The sequence below is a fragment of the Pungitius pungitius genome, chromosome 3 (genome assembly GCF_949316345.1).
Source record: "Pungitius pungitius chromosome 3, fPunPun2.1, whole genome shotgun sequence".
NCBI lineage: Eukaryota > Metazoa > Chordata > Actinopteri > Perciformes > Gasterosteidae > Pungitius > Pungitius pungitius.
The window spans coordinates 1,041,428-1,060,988 of NC_084902.1; the positions used below are offsets into that span (position 1 = coordinate 1,041,428).

At 48.5% G+C, this 19,561-nt stretch overlaps 2 protein-coding genes across 4 annotated transcripts; one reads left to right on the plus strand and one right to left on the minus strand.

The window, feature by feature from the left end:
• Nucleotides 1-555: 555 nt before the first annotated feature.
• Nucleotides 556-8,770, minus strand: nlk2 (nemo-like kinase, type 2). Its single transcript, XM_037469067.2, has 11 exons — nucleotides 6,775-8,770; nucleotides 5,918-6,047; nucleotides 5,784-5,839; nucleotides 5,571-5,677; nucleotides 5,383-5,468; nucleotides 4,995-5,204; nucleotides 4,810-4,911; nucleotides 4,649-4,735; nucleotides 3,932-4,130; nucleotides 3,641-3,734; nucleotides 556-3,514 (listed from the first exon to the last, which is right to left on the minus strand). Exons 1-11 carry the CDS (start codon nucleotides 7,197-7,199, stop codon nucleotides 3,460-3,462), a joined length of 1,551 nt encoding a protein of 516 aa, XP_037324964.2. The 5' UTR covers nucleotides 7,200-8,770; the 3' UTR covers nucleotides 556-3,459.
• Nucleotides 8,757-19,533, plus strand: nlrx1 (NLR family member X1). Of its 3 annotated transcripts, XM_062560970.1 has the most exons (12): nucleotides 8,757-8,860; nucleotides 9,287-9,409; nucleotides 9,938-10,053; nucleotides 11,614-11,998; nucleotides 13,905-14,136; nucleotides 14,305-15,472; nucleotides 16,335-16,518; nucleotides 16,597-16,692; nucleotides 17,059-17,145; nucleotides 17,604-17,855; nucleotides 18,070-18,274; nucleotides 18,659-19,533. In XM_062560970.1, exons 2-12 carry the CDS (start codon nucleotides 9,393-9,395, stop codon nucleotides 18,806-18,808), a joined length of 2,892 nt encoding a protein of 963 aa, XP_062416954.1. In that variant the 5' UTR covers nucleotides 8,757-8,860; nucleotides 9,287-9,392; the 3' UTR covers nucleotides 18,809-19,533. The 3 variants fall into 3 exon arrangements, with proteins under 3 accessions (XP_062416954.1, XP_062416955.1, XP_062416956.1); XM_062560971.1 differs by lacking the exon at nucleotides 17,059-17,145; XM_062560972.1 differs by lacking the exons at nucleotides 8,757-8,860; nucleotides 9,287-9,409; nucleotides 9,938-10,053 and adding an exon at nucleotides 10,542-11,063.
• Nucleotides 19,534-19,561: the final 28 nt, after the last annotated feature.

Consider the following 19,561-nt stretch of genomic DNA (forward strand, 5'->3'; position numbering starts at 1 on the left):
AGACTGTCCCACACTGTCCCACAGACTGTCCCACAGACCGTCCCACAGACCGTCCCACAGACTGTCCCACAGACCGTCCCACACTGCCTGCTACTCAGCTAACTATTTCTATAACTGCTCTGACCAAACGTTTAACTTGAATGAAGTTTTGTAAGTTGTTATCAAGTTCAAACAGCTGACAGTGAACCTGTGACGTTAATGCACCGAGGAACACGGAGACCAACAGAAGCACTGCGTGACGTCACCGGGACTCTAAAGTCCCGGGAATTACACCGCAACCAGTAGCGAAAAACTCACGTCAGTTGATGGGCGGGGCGTAAACAAGAGAACGCGTCAGTCAATGAGCGGGGCGTGACGTAACGCAGCCTTCAAGCTCACGTTACACTCCACAACCCAAACAGGGTAGTGACTTTTTATAAAAAGCGTACAACTACAAGTACAGAAGCTAACGTTAGCTTAGCACCTCAACACATTGCGTTCCGGGCTCCTCGCGCCAGCGAGCGCGCTGAGGACTTAAGGAGAACGGTGTAAAAGTTACGCTGAGATAAAGTACCGTGACAGCGGAGAATTGAAGCCAACCGGACGGTTCCTCCGGTCCTCGGGGACAATGAGCGGGTCCCTCCTCACGGCGGTACCGTAGAAAGTAGCGACAGTAAGTTGAGAAGCGGAGTTTCCTCGCGAAGCTCGACGTGGCAGAACGTGCAACGTCATCAAGCTAGCTAGGAGGAACCCAAGTACACTTCCGGTAATAACCTTCAAAATAAAGCCACACACGAAGCGACGCGGTTATAACCTGATATTACGATATTAATTTAAAGAACAAGATTAATATTATAAACGTACACCAACTCCCATAATACAAACGTGTATTTATAAAATTGGTGATCGATGAAAGAAAACACACACAAGCTTCGTTTAACGTCACATTTAATGTGCTCATCAATATTTGATGACCTAACACTTTTCCATACATGACAGCAGACGCCTGAGTTCTGTACGTTTTGTACTGTACACACGTGTGTATGTATGTATGTGTATATATATATATATACACACACATACATACACACTGCAGGTTGTATTTAAATTACAATGCATCTGATTAGAACATCAAATATACAAACATTGTAGGATAGTAAATAAAAGGAATCCAGTAGTTTTGAGTGGAGGTTATTACTGTAATATTTAAAATGAGAGTCATACAAGAGGTGAAACAGAAGGGGGGGGGGTCCTTCCACTGAACACATGTCACATGCTCATTCCTGAGAAAATCCTCCAATAAGCAGGCCGATAGTCCTCATAAATACAGGGAACGCCCTACGATCAATAACACACATTCCTCATGACTGGAATCTGACTACGAGCCTTTATAACGTTCATCCATAATTATGTGATTTAAGAAAATAGCTAAATAATAAAATAATTAAATAAAGATTTCAATCTACAGTGACATAAATCAGATGAGATCAGAGAACCAATCAGAGTAAATCACTTTGCTTCAACTGGAGATCAAAGAAAGTCTATCCTTAATATGCATGAATCAATTAAAAAATGAGAAACACAACTAAATTAAATCATATGATTCTAATGAACTAAACACTGACTGGATTTAAAAAGACAGACTAGATAAACATGAATACAGGATTCTGATTGGATGAGCTGCTGCCTAACATGGATTTATATTTAATACTTAAACATTGTAGAGAACCAAATATTACAGTATGCAGGGCCTAAATATCCCACAATGCAATGTGGCTGCTCTTAAACGCCAGTGACTTAACATAGAAGATTAAGTGTGAAGTACTTTTAAAAACATGAGGTCAGTGCACGTTACCATGGATACGCCTACATCATGTGAATGTCTAGAAATCGCCTGGACTAGCCCCTCCCCCGAAAAAACATGGCGTAAACGAGGACTAACAGTCGGAGGACATCTTGGCTATTATTCATAATAATACACATCTAATGTCAGGTGTTTGCGTGGGGGGGGGGGCAGTATAAAAGCCTCAAATGAACATTCAAAACTGGTCAGAGAGACATTGGACCAACAGGAAGCCAAGTCACTGAGCTCGGGAGGTAGAGAGCAAACCCGCTGGGTCAGAGACACTTTGTCTTCTATCCAGCGTGTCCTTTGGGTCCATTTCCGTCTCCAGAGGATACCTCTCAGTCTCATAGTGACCCGCTCAGGGACAGAGGTCAAAGGTCGCGACGGCAAGGAATCACGACGCCTCAGCTCATTTCAACAGAAACAATAATTAACGAGGAGAAAAAAAAAAGATCAGACTTCTGTTGCTCCTCCAGTCGTCATCACGTAACCACGAAGGTCCCGACAGACACACACATCCAAGGAAGAGACTCGTAGAATTAAATACAAGATTTATATCCCCAGAACCAGAGGTGTGGACTCGAGTCATGTGACTTGGACTCGAGTCAGACTCGAGTCATGAATTTGATGACTTGAGACTCGACTCGACAAAACGTACAAAGACTTGCAACTCGACTTGGACTTGAACACCGATGACTCGTGACTTGACTTGGACTCGAGCCTTTTGACTCGAGAAGACTTGCTACTTCCCATGAAAACTGGGGGAAAATATTTTCACACCACCGCGCCGCTCTGTTTATCTGCATCTGTCAAATAAATGTGCGCCACCTGTATGCAGAGAGCGCTGCCTGAACAACATCCAATCACTGCAGTCCATTTGACCGTATCAACGAGACAGCTCGTTCATGGTCTGTGAGGCAGCGCACCATCACCCAGGGTTCCCCGTCCCCACTATAATAAAAGGACTCGAAATGACTCGAAACTAAAATGGTACGACTTGTGACTCGACTTGGGACTTGCTTCGTCTTTGACTCGACTTGACTCGGGACTCGAGGGCAATGACTTGAGACTTGCCTAACAGTGACTTGATCCCACCTCTGGCCAGAACTCTAAGACTTTATAATCAACATTTCCTTATTCAACCAGGAACAGTTTCATTATCACGCTGCTCAAAACGTTTCATAAACAGATGTTCAGGGGCCTCATACACACACACACACACACACACACACACACACACACATCTATTTCTTACACTTATTATTTTTTGTGGGGTTTGGCCAACAAACACACACTGATTTGTTTGTACACGAGGCTCCTGATCTTTGGCTTATTAATCGTTCAATAAGTACAAGCTGTGGCCGAATGGGGTTAAAATGTTAAAATAGACTTCTTTAGATTTATATTAATATATACGTTAAAAAATGTACAACAACTTCTAAATCTCATCTAACCGGAGCAACAAGATGGAACATTCAGATTTGGTCTACTGGGCATCCCCCCCCCCTTATTGAAGCAACACTCGGTGGGTTTCTCCTCATGCACTCACACAGTGGACCTGTGAGGCCACGATGGACCACGTTGGTCCCAGTTCAGCAGCTCATCAGCCGGGGGGGGGGCAACGATGATGAAGGCTACTCCCACACCAGCGGAGACGGAGGCATTTCAGAGGGCTGAGCCACGGTGGAGCTGTGGGACAACAAGTTCTCCAGTTAGCTACAGATGGAATCCTCCTCCTCCTCACAACATGTGCAGCGTTAGCCTAGCTTAGCACAAGGCATGGCTAGCTGAAGCTACGTGAGAAGAGCCTCGTACCTGATGAAGCTTTTGAAAGCAGCGGATTGAGGGTTGATGCAGAGCGGCACCCGGCTCCCCTTCTGCTGCTCCAGGATGAACTGGTGGATGATCTCTGGGGGGGTGGAAACACAAACGCTCCTTTCTTTAATACCCGTTTAGCTTCTAGCACGTTGTTCTCAGTGAGGAAGCAGAGTGGTTACAAGAAATACAAAACTCATTGATTTATAGAGGAAACTTCTTCCCCAATGTCAAATGAATCAATTCAACTAAAAGAGCTGAAGGGAGTCTTCATGTCCACATGTTGCTGACCTTTGACCTGTCTCACGGAGCTCAGGTTCTTCTCAAAGCCGTCATCGAACTTGGGCTCTGTGACGGGCTCGAAGTCGCTGGTGTAGACGCGCCCGGGGGAGCTGCTGTAGCAGCACCTGCACATGCAGGTGTGGTAGCGCAGGCGCCCCTCGTCCAGGTACGGGTGGGCCAGCGCGTCCTTCGCCGAGATCCGCTTGGCCTGGAGGTCCAGACACGGGGACACGGTCATCATCTACGTTCCTAACCCAATCACCATAGATGTGCACGCGCTTTGAGTGAAGCCCGGCGCACAGAGATGCTGATGCTGATGGACGCGGCGGAGCTCCTCCCACTTCTTCAGGTACATAAAATACAACTATATTAATCAACATAATCACATGCATTTCAGGGTCATGTGCTTTTTCAGTTTCATTAATAAATGTCCAATATAACAAAAAAAGAAATTATATTCAGCATGATATTACTGTTTATTTCATTTTCCATTATTCTCTTATTCTCTGTTAGTGGCACGTTTTATATTTAAACTCTCATAATTAAGGATTTTATCAGTTAAAGTCACTATTTTTAATACCGTACATATTGTTCATACACATCTAACCTGTATGTTTGGTTGATAAAGTGCGATTGGATCTGACGAATCCCCAAAGTGCTCTATATATTATATATATATACTGTATATATATATATGAGAGAGAGAGCCATCCTGCAGCGACTCACCGGGTCGAACACCAGCATCCTGCAGAGGAGGTGCACCGCCTCGTGGGTCGCTTGGCCAGACAGCGAGTACAGGACAGGAAGTGATGGCTGCGGAGGAGACACAAGCGTCACAACGCGACTCGCTCAGCGGGTGGAGCCAGAGGCCCAACGCGCTGCCAGACCTGCTTGTGAGGTCCTCTGAGGATGTGCGTACGGGCGCCTTCGCACGCCGTCCTCATGGCCTCCATGCAGGGCGTCCCCAGCAGGTCCGTGATGAGATCCAGCTGCACGCAGCACGGCGACAGGGACACACGCATCAGAGGGTTACCGTGACGATCCATGCTTCTCTGATGGGTGTCACACGTACCTGCTGGATGGGACTCTGGGCCTGGAAGAGGATGCGTCTCCCCAGCAGCTCAGCGAAGATGCAGCCCACGGACCAGATGTCGATGGAGTTGGAGTAGTGGCGGCTCCCCATGAGGATCTCTGGAGCCCGGTAGTACTGGGTCACCACTTCCTGAGTCATGTGACGCGACTCGTCAGACTCCTCCACCCGAGCCAGGCCGAAGTCACAGATCTGGAGGACATGCAGAGGTTCCGTGTCCCTTCATTCTGTGGGCCTTCTCAAACACGGTTTAACTGTGGACCATCTGGGGAGGGGCTCCCCCGTTTCTGGGCCTTCAGCCCCACGTTCTGACACTAAAACGGCAGATTTCAGACCTCCGTGAGACTAAATATCTGTTAGCAGTGTTTACCTTGAGCACACAGTTGCTGTTGACCAGCAGGTTTCCAGGCTTGATATCTCGGTGTAGAATGCCAGCAGAATGAAGGTATTTCAGTCCTGGGGGGCGTAATATATATATATATATATATATAAAATCAGATCCAAATATTTGGTTTTGTAATGTAGATCAACAGTGTGTGTGTGGTGGGGGGGGCTCACCCCGTAGAATCTGGTAGAGGAAGACCTTGGCGTGGTCCGAGCTCAGGGGCTGAGGCGACACGATGATCTTATGGAGGTCACTCTGCATCAGTTCAGTCACCACGTAGCTGGGGGGGCAGAGTTAAGGAAGGAGTGGGGGGGGGGGGGGGGGCACTTCTTTCATCTCCTTCACCACACACACACACACACACACACACACACACAAAAAGATACATCTCCTCAAAGTAGTCAATGTGAGGAGGTTGGAGGATGTCCAGCGCAGAGAGGACCTGAGGACACGACAAAGACAAGGTCGTTACAGGTACAAACCAGGAGACACGGACAGAGAGACGGAGCGGTGTCCTCACGTTCTCATGTTTGAAGAAGGACAGCATCTTCAGCTCCCTGAAGACCCTCTTGCAGGAAACGAGGTTCTGGAAGACGTTGGGCATCTTTTTGAGGGCCACCCTCTTCCCGTCTCGGGGGTCCGTCACTGACCTGTCGGTGCAGATGTCCATCAGAGGACAAGTTATATTCCACATAATACTGGTGTCAGAATATCATTCCATTATAAAGACACAAGCTCAACTTCTACCGAGGAGGAAGGATTTGGAGATTGTTGATTCGTTGAGACAATTTGAAGGTTTGGATATAAAACTATTTCATTAGCATAAATAACTTTAAAAACGGACATCTTTGTCTGAACATTTAATTCTAGTGGAAATCTTTTTCCTGTAAAGAGCCCAGAAAGCTTGTGTTACATATTGTTGCATAGTAGTTATGGCGCGGAGCTGATGTGGTGTTGCATGTGCCCCACATCGTACCGAGCAGTAGTCACACACACACACACACGGATTCACAATGTTTCAGATGGTCATTAAACAACCAATCGGACGAGGCGCCCCCCCCCCATCGGAATGACCCTCTGACAGATGGCGACGCGATCCGAGGAGCGACCTTCTGATCTCATCTACTTATGTTTCTTTACCCCTTTGTCTGCAGTGACTGATGTGTGGAATCTGATGTTACTGCTTGAATCAGAACGTAAAGGATGTGGCCTTTTATTCTTTTTAGGATACACATGAAAAACGTAAAGCCAGTCAACACGTCTTCGTCACTTCGTTATTTGACTGACAGAGCGTCCCCTGATATTTAACTTGAACCAATGCCGTTCCCAGATGTGCTCATCGTTCACACAGCGCGTGTGGGGGCTGCGTGCACCTACCAGACGACCCCGAACGCCCCGTACCCGATGGGCCGGTCGGGCTCCATGTCCAGCTGCGGCTGCAGGTGGTGCCGGTGGTGGTGCGCTTTGACTGCAGCGGCTTGCACCTGGCCCGGGACCTGGACCGGGACCTGGCCCGGGGCCGCGGCTGCCACCGGCCCGGGGGCTTGCCCCGGGGCGGGGGAGGGGAAGTAGGCTTGCTGCTGGACCGAGTGCAGGGCGGCGGCGGCGGCGGAGCCAGGGTGCTGCAGGTGATGCTGGCCCACGTGGTGGTTGTTGTTGTGGTGGTGGTGTTGCAAGTTGGGGGGCGGGAGGTGCGGGAGCTGGTGGTGATGCGGGTGGTGGGCGGCTACCGTCGAGGAGCCACTGTTGTAAGCGGCCATCATTTTTGTAACATGTGTAGCCGTGGCGCCGCAAAGAGCCATTCACTGAGGACGATGATGATGATGATGAACTTAAAGGTTTCAATGATCCAACACCTGCAGCTTTATGTCCTCATCATAATGCAAACCATGTGCCCCCCCCCTCTAAGTCAAAGTCCTACTGATGGAGAACATCTGTGCAGGAAGACTAACCAAACTCCAACTGAACAAGAAAACTGTGATAAATACAAATGAAAGAAACTCAAAGTTGTCCCCCCTCCTCCCCCCACACTCTAGGGGAGATGCAGCCTCGCGGACCTGATGGACAGCGCGGATGTGAGCGGCTCTAACTTTGCCCCACGGGTCCAAGTGAAGGTGCTGTTCCCACCTCCTCCCGCTGCTGCAGGTGGAGCTGCAGGTGGAGCTGCTGCAGGCCGGGGTAATCTGCGAGCCGTGATTAACGCTGCTGATCCGGGGAGCACCGGAGCGGTGGTCCAAGCCCCAGCGGTCGGGCCCAGGCCTCATCCGCTCCTCTCACATAGTGTGACGACAAACGGAAACAAACCAATTCGTCAAACTGGCGGAGCTTCGGCCATGATTAAACAAATAAAAACAACAACAAACGGGAACTACTTAACGTGACCTCCCCCCCATTGACAGCCGGGTGTTAAGCGGGCTGCCGCCGCTCAGGAGCACCCGTCCGCGGCGGGTGAACCGCACATACGATCAACAAAGTAATCCTCGTGAGCTCAGTCCCAACGATCCCAGTGACGAGCTAGCGAGCAGCTTCGACCTGTCAGTGAGGAGCTAACGTTAGCCGCTCGGCGCGCGCGTCCACAGATCCCTCCGCCGCCGCCGGAAGAGAAGAGGAAGCCGCCGGAGTCTTTGGCTTCGGCTCCGCTTCCACCGACGTTATTCAAAGCAACAACTATATTTAGTCAAACTGTGACGAGCGGACGATCCAACATGGTGACCCCACCTCCTCTTAGCGGCACCACGGCGGTTAGATTAGGCAGCGTCGCTCAACCAACCAGCGACCGCTCCGCCAATGACGTAGCGGTAATCTCCGTGATTTGATTTCAACCCCGTGTTTCAGCCGCGCATGCGCACTGTGAACACAAGACACAAAATACATCAAAATACCTTTTTTGTGTTTCTACAAAGAGTTTGAACTGTACAGAAAATCCATATAATGCCGTTTTAAAATCTTATCTTATTTCCTCCTACTATATCAGTTTGAATGCAGGTTTCTCGCTGTTTCTAATTGACAGTTTATCTGCTGCTGTATCTGTTGGAAGTACATTGAAAGTAAAATTAAGTGAAATACCCAGAATAGTACATCTTTACAGGAGTAACATGTATGAAAATAAAATAAAATGTAATTCATTAGGTCCATGAATTACTTCCAGACATGAAAACATGAATAGCCCCGAATCAAATCGATACGTTAAACGATCAGTTACCAATTCGCTTAAATCCAGAGTTAATATTTTCCTTCCTCCGCTCTCGTTCACGTGAACAGAGGCTCGTTCACGTGAGGCTGGACCCGAGCGCTGGGGGGCGGGGTTAAGCGAAACCGAACCTGCGGGCTCGTGCAAGCCGCGGTTTCATCCGGGTACTTCCCTCGGAAGCCTCCATGGATCCAGTGAGTTACGCAGAGGGAGCGAGGGACGCGGATGAATAATAACGCAAAGTATTAAATACGATGACGACAGCGACCTGAGGCAAGTGGGATAAGACACGTGGGTTCGCACGCGGGCTTCGTGTTCCGTGTTTAGCAGCACCGCTAACGTTAGCTAACGTCCGTTTTAACGTTCACCCTGAACTGACATTTAACGTGTAACGGAGTGCGCTTCCTTCTCTTCTCACGAGACGTTTACAGCCGTTTAAATGGAGCTTCGTTTCCAATAATAAACGCTCTGTCTTCTGGTGGTTAGACCGTAAGATAAAAGTGTTGCCCCAGTCAAAGTTAACACGTTTAGAGGCTGAACAAAAGCATGTCGATAAAAGTTTCTGTTATTGGAGTCGTTTGAAACTCCTCGCGAGGGTTCATTTCTGTGCAAGCAGCTGAGTGGGCGTGGTCTCTGGACAGGAAGTGCTGACGCTGTCGGTCCCCGTGGACTGACGTGTGGTGGTGTCTCTCCCACCAGGGTCCCTCTGGTCTAACCCCTCTCAGTCCTGGTCCTCCATGGCGCTGCTAGTGGTCACCAGCTGGAGAGACGACCTGTAAGCCTTCTCACCTTGGTTCACAGAAGCATGATGTCTCTGCACAGGTGGGTGAGCGCATGAGTCTAAAGGCTCTCTAAAGGATGTTTGTTCAGGCATACAGCGACTTTATGAGGCCATCATGTGACCTTCTTAATGTTTGAGGTGTTTTCGTGTCACAGGTGAAGTTTTTGTGACAGTACAATATCTCTTCTGAGGTTCTTTTTATTCATGTTCAATTACTAAAAGTAACACTAACATAGATGTTCTATTCCTTAACTTAACCAAATAGCTATTTCACCCTCAACATAACTAAGTTGTTTCCTGTTCCTGGTAATCCCATCATTTGTTACCTGTTCATTTTAATGACAACGCTGTGGTTCCGTTTAGATCTTCTTTGTGCTCATTTCTTGAGTTGTTTTCTTGCAGAAAAGATCAGTGCTTTGGAGGTAAGTCGCTGTACCTGCTGTAACCTGCAACCGGCTAGTTACCTGCAGCTCCATCCCATTAACCTTGGGTTGTTGCCTGTGGGAAGTAAGTATTCCTCTGTGGAGTTACGAACCGACCGCCATGTTGTGTCATGTTTGTTTTTGCAGGCCGCTGAGTCAGCTGCTCGGCGCATGCAGGAGAAAGAAAAGCAGGCTGGAGGTTTCTCTGGAAACAGCTACAGGTTTTCACTGCAGGAGCGTCTGCTCTACCTCTTCAGAGACAGGTGCACACCCCAGTTTTGATGCTTTGTTCATGTTTGACAACATACTTTTCAACAATTATGTGGCCTTTACACAGTCACCCAGAGTTGCAGCAGAAGAACAGCAAAGAGTGGAGATCTAGTCCAGTGTTTTGCTCTCAGTGAGGAACAAGCAGCTTGATGTTGGGATGGAGGGTTTCACCAGGTCCTGGATGGAGACTGGACTCCATCCATTACACCATGCTACTTAAGCACCAATGATTTGAACTGGATGAGGCAGCCACTGGTAACCAGTGAAGAGAAGAGGAGTGGAGGAGTGTGGGAGAACTTAGGAAAGTTGAAGACCAGTGGAGCTGCTGCATTCTGGATGAGCTCCAGAGGTGGAATGGAGCAGGGAGACCGGGCAGGAGAGCGCAGAGCTGATAGAACAGAGGAGGCCAGAGAGGAGGGAGAGAGTGTTGCGACGAACAGGTACAGAGTGAGTTGATGGGGCGGGGTCATTAGTTATAGTTATAGTTTTTTGGGATTAGAATCACAGGTTCTGCCGCTAACCTGATGTCTTCTTTTTATAAAAGATTGAAATGATTGGTAATAATTAGGGCCGGGACATTAGCGCGTTAATTGCAATTAATTAATTACAATATGAATTAAGATTAATTAATTACACATTTTTTACGCATTTTTACACCTTTTTTTTGCACTGCGGAACGTTTCTCACTGGATGAGTTTCGGAGGACCGATTATACTGGAGCACCAACTAGCGTCCATGACTTCAGACAACAACAAACCACAGTGAACATGAACGAAGAAGCTGACGAGACCGTGTCGGGTGGCCCCGTGAATGGGAAATCTTCTTATAATAAACACACGGATGGAAGCGCCGATAAGAGCGTGGTTGTGTGCAAGCTGTGCAACAAGGAATTCACACCGAGCCTCAAGTATCACCTCAACGCAACACAATTAGCAGCTAGCGTGGACGTACAAGGACCCACACCCAACCCACACTGCACCAGATGACTGGTTTAAGGACCAGGGTAACTAAGTCCACGTCTGACAAAATAACCAATGTTCTGAATGTACTTGAAAGTATTGGTCTACTTAAAAAAACATGGTTTACAGAAGGTCTACTTACCTATAGGCTACCTGAATTTCTGAAAGTACTATATTTCTAAATATGCTATTGCTACACTGGAATTAGTTGAATAAAAATAAAAATCCATGTGAAAAAAATGACTTCTCACTGTTCTCAGGTCATATATTTGTATGTATAATATATGCGATTAATTAATTACAAAGCCTCTCATTAATTAGATTAATATTTTTAATCGAGTCCCGGCTCTTGTAATAATAGATTAATAGTCTACAGCAACCACTGAAGTTTTGGGTGTGATTTGACTAAAAGTTAAAAAATAGTCTATATAGTTGAGAAATACTAAATACATTGAATATGTATAATATGCAATACAAATAGCAAGATATAATCTGCATTTAAAATGATTTAATATATATATTTAATTCAGAGAAAAAGCAGCACTGCTACCAGGTCTTAAAAATGTCCCCCTCCTTTGTTATCTCTTATTGTAGAACCCCTGGAGATCCACAAGAAGAAGGTCTTATTATGGTTCAGCCACCGTCCTCTAGAGGAGAAACAGTTTGGAGGTCACTTCAGCCCAGAGACCATGGACGTGGATCCTCTCATCCTTGAAAGAAAAGCTGAGGAGAGGGCAGGACCGCTCAGTTCCCCTCTCCAGAACGGCTCCAGCCGCTCTGTGACTGTGGAACAGCTGTTTGAGCCCACCAATACCTGGGGTGATGGCCGGGGGCTCAATGTGCTGCTGTACGGTGCTGTGGGAACGGGGAAGAGCACATTGGTACGCAAGGTGGTGGGGGACTGGTGCATCGGGAAAACCCTGAACCAATTCAAGTTGCTGGTTCCTTTCTCTTGTGAAGACCTTGGCTCACTGTCAAAGTAAGATCATCTGCTATAATTCACTGGCCTGTCACATAACTGACCAATACCGTCCCTACCTTCTAAGCTATGAACCAGACCAATACCGACCTTACCTTCCTACCTATGAACCAGACCAATACCGACCCTGCCTTCCTACCTATGAACCAGACCAATACCGACCTTACCTTCCTACCTATGAACCAGACCAATACCGACCCTGCCGTCCTACCTATGAAGCAGACCAATACCGACCCTGCCTTCCTACCTATGAACCAGACCAGTACCGACCCTGCCTTCCTACCTATGAACCAGACCAGTACCGACCCTGCCTTCCTACCTATGAACCAGACCAATACCGACCCTGCCTTCCTATCTATGAACCACACCAATACGACCCTGCCTTCCTACCTATGAACCAGACAATACCAGACCAATACGACCCTGCCTTCCTACCTATGAATCAGCCCAGTACCGACCCTGCCTTCCTCCCTATGAACCAGACCAATACCGACCCTGCCTTCCTATCTATGAACCAGACCAATACGACCCAGCCTTCCTACCTATGAACCAGACCAATACGACCCTGCCTTCCTAGCTATGAACCTGACCAATACGACCCTGCCTTCCTACCTATGAACCAGACCAATACGACCCTGCCTTCCTACCTATGAACCAGACCAATACGACCCTGCCTTCCTACCTATGAACCAGACCAATACGACCCTGCCTTCCTACCTATGAACCAGACCAATACGACCCTGCCTTCCTACCTATGAACCAGACCAATACGACCCTGCCTTCCTACCTATGAACCAGACCAATACGACCCTGCCTTCCTACCTATGAACCAGAGCAATACGACCCTGCCTTCCTACCTATGAACCAGACCAATACGACCCTGCCTTCCTACCTATGAACCAGACCAATACGAACCTGCCTTCCTACCTATGAACCAGACCAATACGAACCTGCCTTCCTACCTATGAACCAGACCAATACGACCCTGCCTTCCTACCTATGAACCAGACCAATACGACCCTGCCTTCCTAGCTATGAACCTGACCAATACGACCCTGCCTTCCTACCTATGAACCAGACCAATACGACCCTGCCTTCCTACCTATGAACCAGACCAATACGACCCTGCCTTCCTACCTATGAACCAGACCAATACGACCCTGCCTTCCTACCTATGAACCAGACCAATACGACCCTGCCTTCCTACCTATGAACCAGACCAATACGACCCTGCCTTCCTACCTATGAACCAGACCAATACGACCCTGCCTTCCTACCTATGAACCAGACCAATACGACCCTGCCTTCCTACCTATGAACCAGACCAATACGACCCTGCCTTCCTACCTATGAACCAGACCAATACGAACCTGCCTTCCTACCTATGAACCAGACCAATACGAACCTGCCTTCCTACCTATGAACCAGACCAATACGAATCTGCCTTCCTACCTATGAACCAGACCATTACGACCCTGCCTTCCTACCTATGAACCAGACCAATACGACCCTGCCTTCCTACCTATGAACCAGACCAATACGACCCTGCCTTCCTACCTATGAACCAGACCAATACGACCATGCCTTCCTACCTATGAACCAGACCAATACCGACCATACCTTCCTACCAATCCTATCGACGCTACCTATCAAGCTCACCGACAGACTGGACTATACAGACAGTCTTACGGATCAAGCCGACACCTTACCGACCATACCAACCTACCTGTTGGAACCACTTCCCCCTCCAACAAACCAACTTGCCTACCTACGGACTGATCTGACAGTCCCACTGACTGAATTCAATTACCCACGATACACAACTAACTTTCTTAACTCAGCGTGCTGCTGTTGGAACACTTTGTTGGTATCAAAGGGCACAAAGTGATGCATCCTTCCTTCACAGAGTTGCCTCCTTAAGGGACCTGGTGAGCAGGAAGTACCTCCACCTCAGACAACACCCACTGTTGAGTGGGACGGGAAACCAGGCCAAGGATGTGCTATTCATCTTCAATGGGATGGAGAAGATGAATTTGGATTTCAGAATTGGAGCCACTGAGCTTTGCAGTGACCCCAATGAGCCACTGCTGCCAAATGTAGTGATGGTCAACCTGTTGAGGAAATACCTGCTACCTGAGGTTAGGGACAGACCACCGTCTTTGAAAACTGTCTAGGACTTGTACCTCTCTACCTGCCATGCCACACAAAGCATTATTTGGATAAAAACAAATATATTTTATTAGGAGTTGATGTATTATAAACTTGAAACTTGTATATCAATACGACAACTGCTGTGTGTTTCCCAGGCTAGCATCTTGGTGACCACCAGACTGTCCGCCCTGGACAGTATCCCCCAGAAGTATGTGAGTCGATATGCACAGATTAGTGGCTTCAGTGACCCGGACCGCCAGCGGGCCTACTTCAGCAGCCGCCTGGTGCAGCAGAGCGGGGCGGCGGCCCGAAACCCTGAGTCCAACTCTCTGATAGAGCTGCTGTACCTCAACCTCCAGAGGGAAAGCCAGCTGGGTGCGGCCTGCTTCCTGCCCTCATACTGCTGGCTCACATGTGCCACCTTACATCTCCTCCACTTCACCGACGCTGAGGCGCCGGTCCGCACCCTGACCGGACTTTACACTAGTTTCCTCCGACTGAACTTCGGAGGCGAAGTGCTCGGCACGGGAGCAGGAACCAATGTGCCCATTCAAGAGCGCAACGCCTCTCTGATGTTGTACGTGGTGCGTACGGTTGGGAAACTTGCGTTTGATGGTGTGACGAACAGGCGCACAGCGTTCTCTGAAAAGGAACTGGAGCAGTGGATCGGAGGTGAGACCAAGACAAACGAAGAGCTACGTCAGCTGGCCATGTTCCGGACGGACGTGCTCGACTTCTTCTTGGCTCCCATTGTGGAAAGCGACATTTATTTAGCAGAAGAAGCCGTTGGAAATGATAAGAGGCAGTACGTGTTTGCTGTCCCGGCCATGCAGGAATACCTGGCGGCTCTCTACGTGGTTCTCGGCGAGAACAAATCCGCTCTGGAGAAGCTAACAAGTCAGGTGTCCGCGGCCATCGGTCAGGCAAGCGAGGATGTCAATAAAATCTTCGACGTCATCTCCATGTTCATCCCGCGCCGAGTATTTGCCGTATTCAACATCCTGAAGCTTTTTCCAAAGCTCTACGAGAAAATCAGCAGCGGCAACAAAGGCAGCATTGCCAAAACGATGGCATCCGAGCTGTTCCGCACCGAGGACAGCTACAACGACGACGTCCTGGACCAGGTGGAGCAGAGCCTCCTAGGAGTCCACGGCCCGCGACAAAAGCAGCGCAGTGAGGGCCAGCCTTTTGAGCTCTACCCCATATTCATGGGCGGACTGTTGCATTATGGGAACCGCGTCCTTCTCCAGCAACTTGGGTGCAGCATTCAGAGCAACACTGTGGCCCAGATCACAAAGGCCCTCAGGAAGTACCTTGTCAGAGGTAACGCAAACCGGTTCTTTTCAGTCCTGCTGGTACTGTGGGCTTTGTTTTCATGTTTAGATATGTATAAGTACAATTTAAGTGCTTTGTTAGTGCTACAGTTAGGTATAGTCTAAATACAGGTGTAATCTAAAGAGGTTAGTTTTCGGCGGAAGATGTGAAGGCTCTCTGTGGTCTTGATGTCATCACAGAGCTCCTTCCACCATTTAGGAGCAGGACACCAAAGAGTGGAGATCTAGTCCAGTGTTTTGCTCTCAGTGAGGGAGGAACAAGCAGCTTGATGTTGGTATGGAGGGCTACACCAGGTCCTGGATGGAGACTGGACCCCATCCATTCACACCATGCTACGTGAGCACCAGTGCTTTGGACTGGATGAGGCAGCCACTGGTAACCAGTGAAGAGAGGAGGAGTGGAGCAGTGTGGGAGAACTTAAGAAGGTTGAAGACCAGTGGAGCTGCTGGATTCTGGATGAGCTGCAGAGGTGGAATGGAGCAGGGAGACCTGTCAGGAGACAGTTACAATAGTCCAGGAGATGACTAGAGCCTGAATCAGTACCTGCGCCTCCTTCTGAGTGAGAAGGGTCGTGTTCTCCTGGTGTTGTAGAGCGTGGACCTACAGGATCCTGATGTCGCTGTGATGTTGGCAGTCAAGTTTCACGCAGAGGTTCCTACAGTCAGAGTGGACGTTAACACAGAGTGACCAAAGTTATCAGTCAGGTCCTGGGCCGGAGAGTCTTTTCCAGGGAAGAGAAGTAGTTCAGTCTTGTCTTCCACGGATCCGGACCACCAGTCTTAGAGTTAGTCCTGATCCTCCTGAATGAAGAAAGCCTAACGAGTTGGCCTTTTCTCTCATTTAATTCTAGAAATCAACAAGCCACAGCCTCCAGAGGAGCTGATGGATCTACTGGTCCTTCTCTATGAGTTTCAGAACCCCAGAGTGACTGCAGAGGTTCTGGCCTCGATCAGGGCCATCAAGCTCCCCAACATCCGCATGACGCCACTCAAGTGCTTTGTACTGAGCTCCGTGCTCACATGCGCGCCTGCAAGGTAAAGTCTGGATTGGGGTCTGAGGGATGAATGTTCAGCCACCCGGTCTGACTGGTGCGTGTTGGTTTCTTCTGGTAGTTATCAACTGGAGGAGATGGACCTGTCCTCCTGCCTCCTGGATCTCAACATGCTTGAGATGCTGCGTTCGGCCTTCAGACACACGCACAAACTCAAGTGAGACTAAATCAATAACCGCTCTCTTTGCAGTGAGTAGAGGATATTAGTGAGATCCTTACGGAGTTTACTGTGTTGAAGCAAACCAGCTAATCTTTACACAATGGTATTAGTAGGTAATAGCAGCCTGAGCCAGCCGTTAGTATCAGGTGTGTCACGGTCCTGCCACAAGCCCACCTCTATGAACCTGTAGTTTGGAGTTTCTGTGTGTGCTGACGATCATTTAGAGGAACAGCTGAAGGTATGTGAGTCCAGAGCAGGACCATGTGCTGCTCTTAAATGCATTTTTCTTTGGATGCTCGTCTGGCATGTGTTTGCTGTGTGTGTGTGTGTGTGTGTGTGTGTGTTGTGTCTGCCTGTCCTCAGTCTGCAGTCTAACAGCCTGGGTCCTGAGTCCTGTGTCGTCCTGAGAGATCTGCTGCTAGACCCCGTGAGCTCCATCGGATCTCTGCAGTAAGACCTTACCTTCATTCACGTTTCACTTCAACCTCGGAGTGGCTCGGGGGGATTCCCTCCTTCAGGGGTGTGTTCATGTAACAGGAAACAAATGGCCTGTGGAGATGAAGCTCTGTGGAGAACCCTTCACTAATCCAGAGCTCCACAGGTGACTTTAAGGTTTACCTGCACACCTCCCTCACATGCACGCACCCTCTCCTCAGCAGAAGGCTTTTATTTTGAAGCAGCTTCAGGAAATGCTGTTGATTTTATCCTTGAAGTTTGATTTAATTTATTGTGATCTTGACTCCCTTTTTGAGAAACCGTGACGCTGCTGCTCAATAAACAGGAAGTCCCATAATAACGAGCGTGTGTTGATTGGAGATGTTCCTGCATGAGGCCCAATAAGCTGAATGTCTGTTTCCACTTCGTTGTGATAGAAGACCCCCCCCTCACTGTTCCACTGTGCCCCTCAGACTGTGTGACAACCCTCTGCTGGAGTCCGGGGCCTGCGCCCTGCTGGAGGCTTTGCCGAAGAACCAGTCCCTGACCCACCTGTCCCTGATGCACACGGGCCTGGGGGACCAGGCGGCCCTGCAGCTGGCCCAGAACCTCCAGCAGCACAAGGGTCTCCTGGAGCTCAACGTGGCCTACAACAACATCGGGGACACCGCCGCCCTGGCTTTAGTGGACGCCTGCAGGGTGCACCCCAGCCTCCACACTGTGCAGTAAGCCGCTGGTCACACAGACCCAACCAACACCATTCAGCCTCTGTAGACATGTTCTGATACCTGGTTCTTCTTCATCCTCATCCCAGAGCGGTTCGGCTCATACAGAAAAACATGTACATATAAACTTGTGTAGAAGCAGGTTTCTGGGGTGGAAGCCTGCTTCAATGAGCAGGATGGGATCCAATGTCCCTTTGCTGGTGTTTCTGTGCAGCTTGTATCTGAACCCTCTCAGCGATGCGGGAAAACAGTCCCTCTACGTCCGAGGAGTTCCCGAGAGCCAGGGGGGGCGGCGGGTCAGGGTCCTGGCCTCCGTCACCGAGGGCACCGACGTCTCGGAGGACTGGCACCCCATTCTCAGTGTGATCCTGAAGAACGCCTCGTCCTGGGACCGCCAGCGCGTCAAAGAGCAGCTGAAGGTAAACGCGGCGATGCTGCTTAATGAAGAGTCTTGTTTGTCTCTTCAAAATAAAAGTCCTGCCCCTCTGTGGAAAGGGAACCATCATGGCTAGTAGAGAAAAGTCAGTCTTTACAACGAGGTGGAATCGATCTATGTGTTACAAAATATGAAACTTCTTGATGTTTAGGGAAAGTTATTCTGTTTTATGGTCACATGACTGTTGGTCTCAGGTGAATCCATCATGTGGAGCTCAGGATTTCATGTTTTGAAAGCAAACTGTTTTTCCAAGGACTTACGATCCCAAGTCTTTTATAAATATGTTGAGTAGATAGATAAAATGCGATGAACACAACGAGAACGCGTTGCCGTGGCGATGACATCTCTAATCCCTGGCTCCCTGCAGGCGTTCCTCAGGGACCTGGACTGGGGCCGGCAGCAGCAGCAGAGCTTCTGGAAGCGGCTGCACTTCAGACGAGTGGAGAAAGGCGTCCGCAAGGCGCTGCAGCAGCTGGAGAAGGAGGCTCCGCCTCCATCATCAGGACAGGGACCATAACCAGCATGCACTGGGGCAGATGACCTCATTCAACAACATTTCAGAATCGGATCAGAAGCCGTGTTTTTCACATACAGGAAAAACAAATAAAAATGAAATAATAAAATTGGATACAAATAAACAAGCGAAGATGATGAACATTCTTAAGTAGATTAGATTATATATTTGACTGCAGCTCCCACTTGATTCATCACATGTATGACATGTGTATATATAAAATATATACACATGTCATACATATACATCATGTAGGACTGTCAAATGTAGAGTTTCATTTTAAAAGCCAGTAAGTAAATGTGCCTCTGAAATACAAGTTGACCTGCTGGGCTGTGACACAGCCAGGAATTGTGGGTAGTCTAATTTGGGAAAGCATGCCGAAAGGAGGTTGGAGGACAATTGGATGGTACTTTAATGTCTCCCAGATGTTTGGCTGATGTTTTGTCTTCCAGGCTCACAAATATATGAAAAGAAAACCTCTTTTTTCTTGGACTAAATTTTTTAAAAATGGGATTGAATGAATTGACGGGGATCCGTCTGCTCACCATCACTTTGTTTCTAGAGTTCTAGTAACCGACTAAATGTTAAGTTCACAAACATTTCAGATGAATCCCGTCCTGGTGCTTTTTCCTTCGGTTTAACACGTCTAAATGAAAGGTGCACTTGTTTTTGTTTCCTATCTGGTTGTTTAGAGTTATGTTCAGTTTCATTAAATGTTAAATGGCACAAACGTCTCCTGTTTAATTCTTAAACACA

What these genes read in the sequence shown, in the direction of transcription:
- nlk2 (XM_037469067.2), bottom strand. Translation starts at nt 7,199, where the DNA reads ATGGCTCTTTGCGGCGCCACGGCTACACATGTTACAAAAATGATGGCC. An exon ending in CCTTCTTCAAACATGAGAAC is followed by an intron (nt 5,840 to 5,917) that starts GTGAGGACACCG and finishes TCGTGTCCTCAG; the next exon opens with GTCCTCTCTGCGCTGGACAT. An exon ending in ATTGACTACTTTGAGGAGAT is followed by an intron (nt 5,678 to 5,783) that starts GTATCTTTTTGT and finishes CTGCCCCCCCAG; the next exon opens with CTACGTGGTGACTGAACTGA.
- nlrx1 (XM_062560970.1), top strand. An exon ending in CTCACATGCGCGCCTGCAAG is followed by an intron (nt 16,519 to 16,596) that starts GTAAAGTCTGGA and finishes TTCTTCTGGTAG; the next exon opens with TTATCAACTGGAGGAGATGG. An exon ending in CCCAGCCTCCACACTGTGCA is followed by an intron (nt 17,856 to 18,069) that starts GTAAGCCGCTGG and finishes GTTTCTGTGCAG; the next exon opens with CTTGTATCTGAACCCTCTCA.